The sequence below is a fragment of the Acipenser ruthenus genome, unplaced genomic scaffold, assembly GCF_902713425.1.
Source record: "Acipenser ruthenus unplaced genomic scaffold, fAciRut3.2 maternal haplotype, whole genome shotgun sequence".
Taxonomy (NCBI): domain Eukaryota; kingdom Metazoa; phylum Chordata; class Actinopteri; order Acipenseriformes; family Acipenseridae; genus Acipenser; species Acipenser ruthenus.
The window spans coordinates 214,727-232,100 of NW_026708728.1; the positions used below are offsets into that span (position 1 = coordinate 214,727).

General features: G+C 43.9%; 1 protein-coding gene across 1 annotated transcript; it reads right to left on the reverse strand.

The window, feature by feature from the left end:
* Window positions 1–1,111: 1,111 nt before the first annotated feature.
* On the reverse strand, window positions 1,112–16,204 carry LOC117966744 (rho GTPase-activating protein 30-like). Its single transcript, XM_059021634.1, has 14 exons — window positions 16,179–16,204; window positions 14,027–14,285; window positions 12,993–13,095; window positions 12,460–12,604; window positions 12,186–12,268; window positions 11,620–11,727; window positions 10,757–10,878; window positions 9,766–9,934; window positions 8,994–9,091; window positions 8,716–8,787; window positions 7,339–7,818; window positions 6,560–6,745; window positions 5,408–5,514; window positions 1,112–5,162 (listed from the first exon to the last, which is right to left on the reverse strand). Exons 2-14 carry the CDS (start codon window positions 14,121–14,123, stop codon window positions 3,051–3,053), a joined length of 3,882 nt encoding a protein of 1,293 aa, XP_058877617.1. The 5' UTR covers window positions 14,124–14,285; window positions 16,179–16,204; the 3' UTR covers window positions 1,112–3,050.
* Window positions 16,205–17,374: the final 1,170 nt, after the last annotated feature.

Sequence of the window (17,374 nt, forward strand, 5' to 3'; positions counted from 1 at the left end):
CAGGTCAAAGGTTTTGCATCACTAAGAATTTTAGGATTGAGACATTAAAAAATAATAATAATAATTTATATATTTTATTTAACATCATCGTGTAATCAAATAAACTACAAAATGATATCACAATTCAATATGTTAACAAGGGAACATTATTCAGCAGCTTTCATTGGACTCTGAAGCTGAGGGAGTTCATTCTATATAGAGGGGGTGGAATTCAATATGTTAACAAGGGAACATTATTCAGCAGCTTTCATTGGACTCTATGAAGCTGAGGGAGTTCATTCTATATAGAGGGGGTGGAATTCAATATGTTAACAAGGGAACATTATTCAGCAGCTTTCATTGGACTCTATGAAGCTGAGGGAGTTCATTCTATATAGAGGGGGTGGAATTCAATATGTTAACAAGGGAACATTATTCAGCAGCTTTCATTGGACTCTATGAAGCTGAGGGAGTTCATTCTATATAGAGGGGGTGGAATTCAATATGTTAACAAGGGAACATTATTCAGCAGCTTTCATTGGACTCTATGAAGCTGAGGGAGTTCATTCTATATAGAGGGGGTGGAATTCAATATGTTAACAAGGGAACATTATTCAGCAGCTTTCATTGGACTCTATGAAGCTGAGGGAGTTCATTCTATATAGAGGGGGTGGAATTCAATATGTTAACAAGGGAACATTATTCAGCAGCTTTCATTGGACTCTATGAAGCTGAGGGAGTTCATTCTATATAGAGGGGGTGGAATTCAATATGTTAACAAGGGAACATTATTCAGCAGCTTTCATTGGACTCTATGAAGCTGAGGGAGTTCATTCTATATAGAGGGGGTGGAATTCAATATGTTAACAAGGGAACATTATTCAGCAGCTTTCATTGGACTCTATGAAGCTGAGGGAGTTCATTCTATATAGAGGGGGTGGAATTCAATATGTTAACAAGGGAACATTATTCAGCAGCTTTCACTGGACTCTATGAAGCTGAGGGAGTTCATTCTATATAGAAGTTGATGATGCAAAACTTTTGGCCAGATAGTTTTGAAAGAAACAAACATGCATTTTCAATTAAAAAGCGTCTCACTTTGTATGATTATAAATCCAAGAGCAACAATCAATGAAAAAGAAAATTTGATATTTTATTTATTAATTCACAATACAACCCAAGTACATCACGTGCCGCAGAGAATACTTCCCATTACAATAGCATCGTTGGGCAATACAATCAAAGCAGCCTACAACAGAGGCACCGTGCTTTAATGAAAATCATATTACATATACATACACGAAGAGCTAAACAAGGGAGAGGATGGGGCGCTTCAGAGACACGCAACTCTACGCTTCTGCGCTTCTAAAATCCCACAGCTGAGATCTCACACTGTGAGCGAGCATGCCTTCGCAGAGCAAGCGAAACTCGTTGCCTTTCCCGCATAAAAACGGCCAATTCACAACACCTCCTTAAAAAATCTCTCAGAAATAAACACTTCTTTTAAAATCGGAGCAGGGTATTGAGAATCCTATAAACAGGCCTACTGACTATGAAACGGATGACGTGCGGCAAAAACTGCAATCGTTTTATTTTATCGATGATTCTTATTTTGTAATCACTGTTTTTTTTAACGATATTTTTTAAATCATCCTGTTTTTATGCCGTTGATTTTTTATAAAGTTATTTCTTGCCGTCTCTTTTTATTTTTTTAAGCAGACGCCTTTATCCTTGCAGAGACCAGGGTGTGTGAACTATGCATCAGCTGCAGAGTCACTTACAACTACGTCTCACCCGAAAGACAGAGCACAAGGACGTGAAGTGACTTGCTCAGGGTCACACAATGAGTCAGTGGCTGAGGTGGGATTTGAACCGGGGACCTCCTGGTTACAAGCCCGTTTCTTTAACCACTGGACCACACAGCCTCTTTCATTTTCCAGTATCCCCATTTAAAACGAGATGTATTTATTAATGGTTCTATACTGGTTTAAAAGTTGAAATTTGAATTGAGTTTATCTGAATGATATTTTAGTCACTGCGCTTCTTGTCTCGTCTATTCTGCTTATGAAAGAATTAGGGACTTTTTATTTTCTTCAATTCATTGAAGCTGTAGCAACCCTGAAGCAGTTAAAATAAAGTATTTAATAACAGAATCCTAATTTAAAAATGAAACATTGTGTGTCTGTGTGTGTGTATATATATATATATATATATATATATATATACAGTGCCTTGCAAAAGTATTCAGACCCCTGACCAATTCTCTCATATTACTGAATTACAAATGTTACATTGAAATTTCGTTCTGTTTGATATTTTATTTTAAAACACTGAAACTCAAGATCAATTATTGTAAGGTGACATTGGTTTTATGTTGGGAAATATTTTTAAGAAAAATAAAAAAAACTCCCAGTTTACACAGATGAAGAAATTGCCCTAACTGTATTGCACTGTATATATATATATATATATATATATATATATATATATATATATATATATATATATATATATATATATACACCCAATGTTGAATTTTTACACCATTTAAAAAGTCATTTTGTTTTCGAACTACATTTTCATTTGAACATCAAGACAACAAAACAACCAAATGAAAAACTAAAAAGTAAACTGAATTAAGTGAATGACGTGGTATGAACTTTTATTGTTATTTATTATTATTATTATTATTTTTAAGTTGCCAACAATTTGCTTCGGTATAAAACAGATGGCCTTTTTCGCTAGCGAGTCGTTCAGAGCTCTTTTGATTCGCTGTGTATTTTCGTAAAGCTCCCTGAAACGCTTGTACCATTAGAAGACTGTATCAATGAAGTTACCATGGTCTGGTATAGTGTGATACGCTCCTCCATTGAAACCAGCATCTGAAGTTACAATGAACGAAACAAAAGAGTGTGCGCGGCAACGCTATCAATCTGAGCAAGCCCGTGAACAAAGATTAAAAAATAATAATAATAATAATAATTCTATTTGAAACGCACTAGGTCCCATTATCCAAAGCAACCAGCTTCAGTACAATTGATGTGCAAATAAATGATGTATCTTTATCTCCCTCACTCACTCTCCCTCTCCTTATCTCTGTGACTATCCAGAGCAGCAAAAGAGCGCCTCTGTTGAATTATTTCCTCCGTTTCAGGCAAGCTTGCACTCTGACCAATCCTGGGCAAGCTCATTCTCTTGGCTTCGCCTCCTCTGGGGAAGGGGCGGGGATTGGGACTGGGCGGGGCTTGCCCCGTGAGGTCACAGTGGGAGTGGCGGAGCTGTTTAGGCAGAGCCTGCAGGGAGCTCTGCTCCCCGTACGCCTGAATCCTCCACACCTTCAGATTGCAATGCCTGTCCCTGGCCCTCGCTACGGCTTCATCGAAAGAGAGACTGGCTCCCGGAGTCGCCCCGTTCCTCTTCCCCCGCTCCCCCTCCCCTTCCGCCTCTCCCTCCCTTCCCCCGTAGCTCCACCTGTTCTTCCCTCTGCCCTTGCTCTCTCCCTCGCTCCCTGGCAGCTGCGACTGGAGCTCCTGTTGGTGAAGCTGATGCTTGATCTTCAATGCAGGGGGCAGTTTTGAAAATTGAGGCTTTGGTGCGACAACAGGTACTGATTTTACCTGGTAAAGTTTTGGCTGTGGCTTAGTCGGCACAGATGCTACGACCTGCATCCGAGCACCTTCCATTCCTTCTAATCTTGCCTCCCTTTGGGTCTCCGAATCTTCCCTCTCCCTGCTGTGTTTCGATCCATCTCCCTCCACCCCTTCTTTCTCGCTTCCCGTCTGATCGTCGCCCACCTTCGCACTTGCCACCCCCATTTCTCTGCCCGCATCCCCACTCTCTTTCAATTCTACCTCCGTTACCTCACCCAAGCCCTCTGGTTTTCCAGCTGCCTCTTCCATCTCCCTCGTGAAACCCTCTTCAATTTCTTCAGCATCTTCGTTCCCGTCACTCGAACCCCCAACCCCAACCTCCTGCACCATTCCACCCGTTTCATGATCACCAGTCCCATCTACACCCCCTGCCTCGCTACCTCCCCCCTCCTCCATTATAACCTCCTCAACAGAATCTACTTCCACATCCATCTGTTTAACTGGATCCGCCTCTGCGGGGCTCAATTCATTCCCGACAATTTCCGCCTTTCCCACCAAAACGTTTCCCATCTCACTGCATGCATTTTTCCCGTGGGTTTCTATAGAGGCCAGAGAATGGTCTACCACAGACTGGACGAAGACCCTAACCTTTGCCAATCCATCTTTCGAATCTTCATAAGAAGCCACTGCTTGCTTCTCGTCCTCCTTACAAACTCCACCCATTTCATCATCTTGAAGAATTTCCGAGAGTGCCTCCTGATTCCCTAAAAGCTTTTCCGGATCTCCTATCGGTCCTTCGTCAACCCCGGATCCCTCCGGCTGCGCTATACCTTCCGGTTCCACTCGGAGCTGCTTCCCGTCTGTATTTCCTTCTGCAGGCATCTCAGACGCTTCCAAAACAGCGGTGGAATCGCCTTGGAGCTCCGCTTCCAGATCATGAGCAAGCTGCGGGACGTCCGTGGAACAGAGCGAGCTCCCCGACTCTAAACCAGCCACGCTTTCAATCTGGGCTTCTGTGGGACAGCCCCGGCTGCTTTCAACGAAGCTCTGCATGTCCGACGTTCCCGTAGAGCAAAGTAGAAGCAAAGTGTCGCCGGGTTCCTCAGGCGGATCCCTCGAGTTAAGATCAATTGCCCGCATTTCACCGCAGGTATAGCTGGTCTCGCTGTCTTGAGTTGGCGTACCCGCGACCGCGTCTCCAGCACACTGCCACCTACCCTCGTCTCCCGGTCCAGAAGCAGGTTTCACCCCTTCGTCTGACTGCCCCCTGCTGGCTTGGAGGTCCAGCGTGTCAGAAGGAGCTGTCTGGTCGTTTTCCTCGGCAGGGTCGCCGGTGTCTTCGAGTTGGTCGGTTTCGTGGTCGATTCGGGCAGCCGCGGGCGTGTCCGTCTCCCAGATTCTGTGGTCGGGACGGTCCAGGTGGTCCGATAGGCTGTAGAACTGCACGTCTTCGTCGCTGTCGCCTTCTGTTTTGAACTGGTTTAACTGGTCTAGCTGGGAGGGCAGGCTGGGGGGAGGTTCGTACATCTCACTGCTGAAACTGCAGCAGTCCTCGTCTTCGTAGCAAGGGGGCTCCACCGAGAATTCTTCAAACTGTCAGTACGAGAGAACACAGCATATTACATGGCTAGCCACTGTAACCCGCTAAGTAAATGCATGATAACATTGCAATGTTAACATGCATAGTTACAATATACTTAACACTTACATCTTTTTCCAATATATATGTAAAGCACACAACTGTATCAGAAAAGGGTTAGGGATAGGGTTAATTTGTGCAAAACGTATTTGCTAAGTAAGAAACCAAGTGGTTGAGACAGACAGACAGACAGACAGACCTGTGTCGCCCCCTCTCCCGTGTCCATCATATCATCGTCCAGGAAGCCGAAAGTGTCCAAAAAGTCTAGGGGCAGCTCTGAAGGTCTCTCGATGCTCCCTCGCATGTCTCAAAAACAAAACAAGAAGAAGATGATGAGACATTTCTCTTATTTCTAGTACAACTTAAAAAGTACGAAGCTGACGTTTTCTTCAACTTAACTCTCACTCTAACTCTACCAATGATCCTAACCCTTTCCTGGGCTATCAAGACCTTAACTCTCACTCTAACTCTACCAATGACCCTAACCCTTTCCTGGGCTATCAAGACCTTAACTCTCACTCTAACTCTACCAATGACCATAACCCTTTTCTGTAGCCCATTAAAAAACTTTTTAGTAACAAAATCTCTGCTGAATATAACCAGGTATCGAGCTCTCTATGGGACTTCACGCAGTCACATCCAAGTCCACTACTTCAAAGATCTGATATATTCTACCTTCTTTCCACTTGAATTCACTAAGGTCAGTGCTTTTTCAGAATAGTGCCAAGTACGTGTGTAAGACATCAATGAGCATTTGATTTACGTTGTAGAAACGCAGAGACAGAATGAATATAAAGGTAAGTTTTAAAGCGATATCAAACTCAGTTCTCTAATGACTGTGTGTAGCGTGCAAACAAGATTTTGACAGGAAGTAAATGCGATTTACCTGCTCTTATCTGCCCCCTATTTTACTGCATTTAATCCTGTACTTTAGAGTACTGTAATCTGTCACAAGTGTTATTTAATCTGTAGTATTTTGTATTTAATCATATCCTGATGTAACTATCTCTGACACTGTTATCTGCTCCGTTATTGAATCGTATTTTGTCACACTTGTACTTGCTAGAACCAAAGTCATTGTATTTATCTTGCTCTTAATTGTATTATAACTTGTACTGTGATTCTTGAAATGTATTTTTGTTTACGACTGTAAGTCGCCCTGGATAAGGGTGTCTGCTAAGAAATAAATAAAAATAAAGTATATTGTAACTGTGCATAACAACATTGTAATGATGTGTAAGCACACATGTATTTACTTAGTAACTGCTATGCAGACACACAGTCATTAGAGACACTTCATGGAAAGTGTTACTCCTGATAGTCCCCAGATTTCTCCCTCGTTCCCACTCACCCATGTATTCCTCTTCCTCCAGATGCTCCTCCTCTTCCTCTGAACTGATACTGGAGCCCCGCCCACTATGACCACTTCCCGCAGCCTCCATTTCAACCTCGATGTCCGTCTCCCTTACTTCCTGTCTTTCAGCTTCCTGCAGCCCCTCCTCTTCCTGCGACAAGGGGACGTCATTTTCGTTCTTCTCTGAAGCGGAGAAAAATAATTACCTTGTGATTAGGGCTCTGGACTCTTGACCGGCGGGTCGTGGGTTCAATCCCAGGGGGGGGACACTGCTGCTGTACCCTTGAGCAAGGTACTTTACCTAGATTGCTCCAGTAAAACCTCAACTGTATAAATGGGTAATTGTATGTAAAAAATAATGTGATATCTGTATAATGTATCATGTGATATCTTGTAACAATTGTAAGTCACTCTGGATAAGGGCGTCTCCTAAGAAATAATAATAATAATAATAATAATAATAATAATAATAATAATAATAATAATAATAATAATAATAATAATAATAAGTTCAGTTCACTGTCTTGTGTTAATCACAGTCTACTCAGCAGTGTGACTTCAGATTTCAAAACTTGCATTATTTTTACAGGCTGGTACAGCTAGGGCCAAAAGTTGTGCATCAACCAATAGAATTTTAGGATTGAGACAATTAAAAAAATTAATTAATTAAATAAAAAAAATATATAAAACATCTTTTATTTGACATCATGTCATCAAAGAAACTACAAAATAATTCCTCAGCCTACAGTCCCTCCTCACCCCCCCACACAACTCACCTTCATCTCCCTGTTGGACTTTCGCTCCGGGATCTGAGGAGTCCTCCGCTGTCGTCCTCTTCTCTTCCTCTGCTTTTCCAGCCCCTTTGTCGCCGTTAGCTCCCTGTAAAACCCCTAAAGCCAGCCCGGAAGTGATGTGCAGCGGCACGGTCACCGAAAAGGGTCCGGAAATATGAACACCTGCGCACCTCTCTGCGCGGTTACCCCGACTCTTCGGAGAATTCGAAGACAAGTTGTCCAAGCTAGAGCTGCCAAGTCCCGCCTCTGCCCCGCCCACGGCCCCGCCCATCACGCTGACGCTGGCCCCGCCCCCTCTGCGATAAGTCACGGCGTAGCCTTGGGAGCCTTTAGCCCCTGACTCTGCGCCCAGCGAGGGCGTGGTCAGGGGGGAGGGGGGTAGAGAGCTGGGCTGATGTTCGGAGGGTCCGAAGCTTTCGTGGCGAATTGGCGTTCGAGCAGAGCTCCGCTGGATAACTGAATCTGAAGAAGAAAGGTCTGGGGATTAGAGTTGATTAGGACTATGCAATCCTAAATGGTATAGATCAAAGTTAGCCTAAGACAATATTAGGAAAGAAAAAAACTATATGAACATAATTTAGATATTTTTAATTTAACATCATGCATCTCAACCACACTGAGAAACGCGTTAATAGTAAAATTGACTTCATTTACTTGCTTTTTCCCCCCTCTGTGAAACAGGAAGCTGTGTGGTCCAGTGGTTAAAGAAAAGGGCTTGTAACCAGGAGGTCCCCGGTTCAAATCCCACCTCAGCCACTGACTCACTGTGTGACCCTGAGCAAGTCACTTGACCTCCTTGTGCTCCGTCTTTCGGGTGAGACGTAGTTGTAAGTGACTCTGCAGCTGATGCATAGTTCACACACCCTAGTCTCTGCAAGTCACCTTGGATAAAGGCGTCTGCTAAATAAACAAATAATAATAATAACTAAATAGGCTTTTAAAACGGAAGTCTTCATTTTTCATTTACAAGCAGAACTGTACAAACGAGATCACAACGTGTTAATTAGAGACTCCTCCTTTATTAAAGCTATCGTGAAAAATAAAATTTTCTGCCGAACGCACTTTATCACAATGGTTCAGTGCGACTGTATAAACATTAATAAAGAGGAGTCACTTGTGCTTTGGAATGGAAAAAGTCAGACTTGTGGTTTAAAAGCCCATTTAGTTGCTTCACAAGCAACTGAAAGCAAATTTTACTACGAACCCGTTTCTCAGCTGTGATTGAAATACACAAATGGCTCAACAGGGATCAACTGAATTCTTAAAAGCCTAGTAGAATTTACAGTGTAAAACACACAAGCCCAAGTTATAACATAGCTCACAAGCACCAAGAAATAAGTGAATACTTTTCAGAATCACCTTCTAGTGTACACGGCAAGGAACTGAGAGAGTCCATGCTCTTGGCTGGTCTCATATGAGCCTTCGATTTATCTGTAAGGAGAAACATGATTTCATTTGTCAGCTGGGAAGCCACTGTAGGGGGTCAATGTTGATGACAGGTGAGATGAGGTTAACAGCTCTGAAGACCACGAATGCAGATGAGCCCATCTCTCTTGCAATGTGCAGGAGTTCCCTAGATTACTGTATTTGTTTTTGTAACACGACAAAACAGATAAGAGCGTTTCTTTCAGACCTACCTTTGCCCTCGCCCTTGCCTTTTCTCTTGTCGTTGTTGTTCGATCTCCCCAGGTTAAAAATCGACTTCCATTTCTTCACCTTCAGAGACCCTTTCCTCCTGCGCGAGACGCAAAAACGACTCCGTTATCATCATTATCAGTAACAGCCGCTAGGAAACGCTCAGAAACCAGTCCCGCTTGTTTCCATCTGCGGGCAGCCTGAGATCCAAGCGGTTTTGAAATGAGACTGCCAGCATCTCTCCCTGTGCCATTGCTGAATAAAATCCCTCCGTCTCAATCAGCGGCTTCATCTTGAAACAGGCGAGGATGATATCAAGCCAAACAAGCTCTTTATAGAAAAAGATACGACAACCAGACACTGCTGTCCTATTGCTTTCTATAGAGGTGTTCTGTTATTGATCCATTTTTACCTGTGCTTTACCGTACTTTCGCTGTGCTGTATTACACTTGTCTGTGCTTTTACTGTGGGGAACTTTTATAAGGGTTAGTTTACCATGTGTTTTTAGTATGCTTTACCAGACCTATCTGTGCTTTACAATGCTTCCCTATGCTTTACCAGACCTCTCTGTGCTTTACAATGCTTCACTATGCTTTACCATACCTCTCTGTGCTTTACAATGCTTCACTATGCTTTACCATACCTCTGTGCTTTACAATGCTTCCCTATGCTTTGCCAGACCTCTCTGTGCTTTACAATGCTTCAGTACAAGTATTTCAGTCTTGATAGGGCAGCGCAGAGCTGCAGGGCAGTCTGACAGAGGGACGGACTCACTTGGTGTCTGTCACTTCAATGATGGCGTGGTACGGTCTCATCTGTGGAGGACCGTCTCCAGGGCTGAGCGCGCTCGGCATGTTGAAGGGAAGCGCTCGGAAGTACGGCTCTTCCTGATTGGGCAGGAAAGTCGGTGAGGGGAGGGACTTGGGTCGATGGTCCTGGTAATCTGAAAAAAAAAAAACGGAAAATGCTTTTTTTTTTGTGACCTGATGTATTCGTTATTATTGACAGCTGGGACACGATGCTGTAAGCTGGGCTTGTTTAAAAACTGTATATTTGAGAGCTCTCTATTGAACTGAAGCCAGATTTATGAAATTATTTAGTTTCCCAAACCCCATGCTTTTCCCAGAGTTATACTCTGCATTTCCCACAGTTTACCCTGGTGTTCCAGGTTTATTAATATGCTTTAAAATACCTCTCTGTGCTTTACAATGCTTCTCTATGCTTTACCAGACCTCTCTGTGCTTTACAATGCTTCCCTATGCTTTACCAGACCTCTCTGTGCTTTACAATGCTTCTCTATGCCTTACCAGACCTCTCTGTGCTTTACAATGCTTCCCTATGCTTTACTAGACCTCTCTGTGCTTCACAATGCTTCCCTATGCTTTACCACACCTCTCTGTGCTTTACAGTGCTTCCCTATGCTTTACCAGACCTCTCTGTGCTTTACAATGCTTCCCTATGCTTTACCAGACCTCTCTGTGCTTTACAATGCTTCCCTATGCTTTACCAGACCTCTCTGTGCTTTACAATGCTTCCCTATGCTTTACCAGACCTCTCTGTGCTTTACAATGCCTCCCTAAGCTTTACCACACCTCTCTGTGCTTTACAATGCCTCCCTAAGCTTTACCAGACCTCTCTGTGCTTTACAATGCTTCCCTATACTTTACACTTACACTTTCGCTCTGAGGAAGGGTTTCTAAGGGCACCGCTGTCATTGAAACTCTACAGAAGCTCAACGGACTCAGACGGAGGACCGAGGACTCACCCCCAGAGGCGTCGCTGAAGAGCTGCTCCACGTGCATCAGTATGAATTCCACCACGATGGACTGAATCCTGACCTCCATGAACGCCGCTGTGCCGTTGAACCCGGATTCAATATCCTTCGACCTGGCAGCCAGAAAACAACAGACTGTCAGGCAGCCACTTTCCTCTTCTACACCCAGGAATGTCAGCGAGCTACCGCCCCCTGGAGGACAAAGGCCAGCCCTGCAGGTGTCCGCTCTGAGCTCACCGGACGCCTGCCAGTTTTTCCTCCCTAACCCACGGGAGCAGCAACGAAGAACGGTGACTTCACACAGCCAAAAACCTGTGCCTACCTGACTGTGTGACTCCCCCCTGCACACCACGCGGCCGTGCCTTTACCAGGGGAGACCCTCGGGGACCCCTGCGCTCCCCTGACTGTGTGACTCCCCCCCTGCACACCACGCGGCCGTGCCTTTACCAGGGGAGACCCTTGGGGACCCCTGCGCTCCCCTGACTGTGTGACTCCCCCCCTGCACACCACGCGGCCGTGCCTTTACCAGGGGAGACCCTCGGGGACCCCTGCGCTCCCCTGACTGTGTGACTCCCCCCCTGCACACCACGCGGCCGTGCCTTTACCAGGGGAGACCCTCGGGGACCCCTGCGCTCCCCTGACTGTGTGACTCCCCCCTGCACACCACGCGGCCGTGCCTTTACCAGGGGAGACCCTCGGGGACCCCTGAGCCCCCCTGACTGTGTGACTCCCCCTGCACACCATGCACAATGCATTGGGGGTGTGTGAGTTGAAAAGTCTGAACTGTTCCAAACTGTTCTAGTGTACTTAGAGTCATATAGTAACCCTAACTAAAGGTCTTATTGGGGTCCTACCTGAGCAGGTTAGGTGCCCAGACAATTGCCAGGTTGCGAGCGTGCATGTTGGTCTCACGTGAAAACGAGGCCATTCGAATCAGGTGTCGCATTAAAAACTCCAGAGTCCTGAGAGAGAGAGAGAGGGAGGGAGAGGAGAAAGAGGAGAGGAAGAGTTAGGGGAGGTAAATGAGGAATGAGGAGAGTAAGGTAAAGAGGCAGAAAAAGGAAAAAAGGAGGTGGAAGGGGAGAAGAGAAGGAGGAGAGGAAGAGATGGATGGGGGATGAAGAGAAAGAGGAGGAAGAATAAAGGGGAGGGAAAGAGAGAGAGAGTGGAGGGCAGTGAGAGAGGAAGAGGGGGAGAGATATGAACACATTTACTAGAAAATAGAAGAAATGGCTTAAATATCTAAAAACTGCTTCTTGAAGACAGACAGACAGACAGACAGACAGACAGACAGACAAACAGACAGAGACAGACAGACAGCCAGACAGCCAGACAGAGACAGACAGACAGACAGGCAGGCAGACAGACAGACAGACAGACAGACAGACAGACAGACAGACAGGCAGACAGGCAGGCAGACCTGTAATGAGGATCCGGGAGTTCTTTGAGCACATCCTTGATTTTGACCAATCGCTCTTCTTCCAGCTGTATCGCCACGGCGTCCTACACAGGAACAGGAAGCAGAGGGGAGGGGCCAATGTAAATGCATCCTCCTCCTTCATGGCATTTCTTTCACAGGTGCAGATAATAGATACATAAAAAATACTTCACATTTGGAGACCTTTATAGTGAATTAAAGTTATGGTCAAGGTCAGTTTAGTGATGTGTTATTGATGAATGAGAATAAATCTTACTGCGAATTTATCATAGAGCTGGTAGGTGAGGAGTGGGTTGGGGAGCTCTCTGAAATAGGCTTTACACAGCGAGGAGACGCAGTGAATATCCTGGAGGTACACGTCCCGGTTTAAATCTGGAGACGTCTCCGAGTCAAACTCATTCCTAGAGAGAGAGAGAGGGAGGGAGGGAGAGGGAGAGCGAGAGAGAGCGAAGGAGGGAGAGAAAGAAAGAGAGAGGGAGGGAGGGAGGGAGGGAGAGGGAGAACGAGAGAGAGAAAGAAAGAGGGAGAGAGAGAGTTGCTTGTGCAGCTGTAGCCAAAAGTGTTGAATTTTAGGATTGAGACTTAATTGAAAAAAATAAAACTATACATCAACATCATTTATTTTATTTAACATCATGTAATCTGAGAAACTACAAAATGATACATCGCAAAAAAAGTCTAAAAAGAATTCAAAATAGAACTGGCTTGCTAAACTCAGGCACACAAACAACACTGTATCAGAATTTCTGTATAGAAAACTCCAGACAGACAGACAGACAGACAGATTACCTGAGTTTCTGTGTATTAGATGAGACTCCAGACAGTCTATAAATCCCATCGACAACACCGTGCTCCTCCACAAAACTACTGCAGGCACGCAAAACCAGGGGGACTGAGAGAGAGGGGGAGAGTGAGAGAGAGAGAGAGAGAGAGAGGTGGAGAGTGAGAGAGAGGGAGAGAGAGTGTGAGGGAGGGGAGAGGTTTAGGGTTAGGGTTCACTCCATGGATGTTGCTGTTTATATAAAGTGCAACAGGCAGCAGTGTGGCGTAGTGGTTAGGGCTCTGGACTCTTGACCGGAGGGTCGTGGGTTCAATCCCAGGTGGGGGACACTGCTGCTGTACCCTTGAGCAAGGTACTTTACCTAGATTGCTCCAGTAAAAACCCAACTGTATAAATGGGGAATTGTATGGAAAAATAATGTGATATCTTGTAACAATTGTAAGTCGCCCTGGATAAGGGTGTCAGCTAAGAAATAAATAAATAATAATAATAATAATAATAATAATAATGGATGGAAACAGACCTTCATTTACAGCTAGATTCTGTGACTCACTTTCCTGGGAGCCAGCTCTGCATGTGTTTGAGCTGCATGTAATGAATTGGCATTTCAACCCATTGAATTGAATGGGGCATGGATCAAATCATACGCTTCAAAAGCTGACTGCCTTACCAGTCAACTCAAGAACAGTGGCAACATGTCACTGGCATTGCAATCAAACAATCATTTTCTAAAATCTGGATTCCGATTTCCGTTCCCTTTCAAATCAATTCCCACGCGCCATCACTGATGGAAATTTGCAATCAGCCATATTCTGTGAAAATTAGTTTCTCATTTTCAGTGCAACAAACGACTTCAATTGAAGTCGCTGTTGACTTAGTCAATTAAACTGCCTTCAAAACAAAAAGCAGCTGAACGATCACAACAATTATGATGTCTCTTAAATATCAATTTCAAATGTCTTCGAAGGGACTGCGAAACTGAAACGGAAATGTTCAAATAAAACGAGGGTTATCTCTGCTGTGATTTGAGTTCTGTGCTTACTCTCCTGTCCCGTTGCGTTCAGATGTTCTCGAAGGTCACACCCAAAAACACGGTCTTTGTTGCCCCCTTTGCGTTTCCCTTTCTGGCGCCCCTTCATCGCTCTCCAAAAAGGATCGCGACCTCCCCGCCCAGGAGGAGGGGCGGGTCAATCAGGGCTGGAGCCTGGAGTGGGGTCAGAGTTCACCAGGTCAGACCGACGGCTAAATACGTGCCGTCGTCAGCTCCAATCGAGAGGACACCTCGCTGTGAAAGAAAAGACCTGGAGATAAACAGAAAGACGGTCAATTTGGCTGCTCTGCTTGATCAGTTTAGTTAAGAACATAAGGGAGTTTACAAACGAGAGGAAGTCATTCGGCCCATCTTGCTCGTTTGGTTGTGAGTAGCTGATTGATCCCAGAATCTCATCAAGCAGCTTCTTGAAGGATCCCAGGGTGTCAGCTTCAACAACATTACTGGGGAGTTGGTTCCAGACCCTCACAATTCTCTGTGTAAAAAAGTGCCTCCTATTTTCTGTTCTGAATGTCCCTTTATCTAATCTCCATTTGTGACCCCTGGTCCTTGTTTCTTTTTTCAGGTTGAAAAAGTCCCCTGGGTCGACATTGTCTATACCTTTTAGGATTTTGAATGCTTGAATCAGATCACCGCGTAGTCTTCTTTGTTCAAGACTGAATAGATAAAATTATTTGAGCCTGTCTGCATACGACATGCCTTTCAATATTAATAATAATAATGCTAGACTTTCATTGAGGGGAGCTCTGAACCCCAGGACTGGGTGCAGCAGCAGCAGCAGCAGGGCTAGTGTGAGTTTCTAACCCTGCTCAAACTCCTGGCTCCTGCTCATTTCAGTCAACCCAAACCAATACTTGAAGAGCAGCGCAGAAACCAGGACCAGAGGACACACAGTGTGGAAGCGGAGACAAACCTAGGAGACAGAGGGAAGAAGACACTTCTTCACACAGAGACCGGTGAGGGGATTCTAAATCAAGAATCATGATAGATTAAAAAAAACTCACTGACTGCAGAGAGAATGCATCCTAAAACAGATTGAGATTGTAATAAAACACAGTAAAAGACTGGGTAGGCATTGTAAAGCACAGAGAGGTGTGGTAAAGCATAGGGAAGCATTGTAAAGCACAGAGAGGTGTGGTAAAGCATAGGGAAGCATTGTAAAGCACAGAGAGGTGTGGTAAAGCATAGGGAAGCATTGTAAAGCACAGAGAGTTCTGGTAAAGCATGAAGAAGCATTGTAAAGCACAGAGAGGTGTGGTGAAGCATAGGGAAGCATTGTAAAGCACAGAGAGGTCTGGTAAAGCATAGGGAAGCATTGTAAAGCACAGAGAGGTCTGGTAAAGCATAGGGAAGCATTGTAAAGCACAGAGAGGTCTGGTAAAGCATAGGGAAGCATTGTAAAGCACAGAGAGGTCTGGTAAAGCATAGGGAAGCATTGTAAAGCACAGAGGAGGTACAGTAAATCATATGAATAAACATGGCATACCAGTGTAAAACTATGATAAATCTAGAATATAACCATGGGAGAAAACTGCAGACATATCACAGGAAACTTTTATAAGGGAAGCACAGAACTTTAATCTCTCAAAACTGTTTGACTAATATCGAAAAGGACCAATAAGACTAAAATAAAAACACATTTTCAAAGAGGCTTAACTAATTGTTTAGAAGCTAAAAATCGGTGTTGATACGCTAACAAATTTAATAAATTTAGCTATATAGTACAAGGCAAAACTCAGGTGTTTCAATCTTTAAAATGGCCAAGAGAACAGGAGAGATACTGTATAAGCAATACACATAGAAATAAATGCTACAGCTTGAAAAGAACATGTTTTATACATAACTGAACTTATGGCAAAACAACGGATATTGAACCTCAACAGTGTATGAAGCCGGGCCTCTTTACCCACACTTTATACTCAAGGCCTCTCTGATTGAAAGGGCGTTGATATACCGGAAGACACCGTCTTCTCTCTCTCTCTGTCTCTCTCTCTCTCCCCACCCCAACCACCTGCCAAAAGACTTCTCCTCCAAAAATCGCACCAGCGGAATATGCAATTCGCAAACTTTGAAATAACCTCTGAGAAAAAACTCCTTTTAAAGTGAAATAAATCAACAAGAAAAAACGTACAGCTCGTCTTACCTCAGCAGCCAGCAGAAATGACGCAAGCTTCTTGCATCCGCAGCTCACTTCCTGTGTGTCTCTCTCTATTTAACAAGTCTCTTCTCCCTCCACCCCCCATTTAAAAACAGGTACCATGAAGATCAGAAATCTTATGCAACAGAATCTATTTTTAAAATGTACGACCATCAATCCCCATTGCATCCAGCCAATCTCTAGCACCGCTGCTTATAACATCACCATTTATTTTCTCTATAACCATTATGGAAGTTTCCCCACAGTAAAAACACAGCAAAGTGTGATACAGCACAATGACAGCATTGTAAAGCACAGAGAGGTGTAGTAAAGCATAGGGAAGCATTGTAAAGCACAGAGAGGTCTGGTTAAGCATAGGGAAGCATTGTAAAGCACAGAGAGGTATAGTAAAGCATAGTAAAAAAACAAACCATGGTAAACTAACTCTTGCTGATAAGTTATTATTACTTTACAATGTATCATTTTCTTGAACGGTTTTGTTCTTTTGCAAATACTGCTAACACTCTGAAATTAAGAAGTACCTTATTTATCTACCAATGCTGGCCATGCAGCAGTTGAAATACTGAATGAATTCTTATAGGACATGGTATCACCATACACTGCCTAATGTTGCTGCGATACCCAATTTTTCTGAGTGGCTATTTTGTTTTCGGTCTTGATGCAGTAATTTAGCAGATATTTTATAATCCATATTCGACAGAGAGATCGACCACCAAAACAGATTTCTATACAGCTCCGACAAACAGTTTTGCGTCCCCCTATAGAATGAACTAATTTAGCTTTATAAAGTCAAAGGAAACCTGCTGAATAACGTTACCTTGTTAGCATATTGAATTCCACACCCTCTATATAGAATGAACTCCCTCAGCTTCATAGAGTCCAATGAAAGCTGCTGAATAATGTTCCCTTGTTAACATATTGAATTCCACCCCCTCTATATAGAATGAACTCCCTCAGCTTCATAGAGTCCAATGAAAGCTGCTGAATAATGTTCCCTTGTTAACATATTGAATTCCACACCCTCTATCTAGAATGAACTCCCTCAGCTTCATAGAGTCCAATGAAAGCTGCTGAATAATGTTCCCTTGTTAACATATTGAATTCCACACCGCTTTGTAGTTTTCCCCCCACATACTTCACAGAAAAAAACTGACAATTGAAAAATGCAATATTTCTAAAAT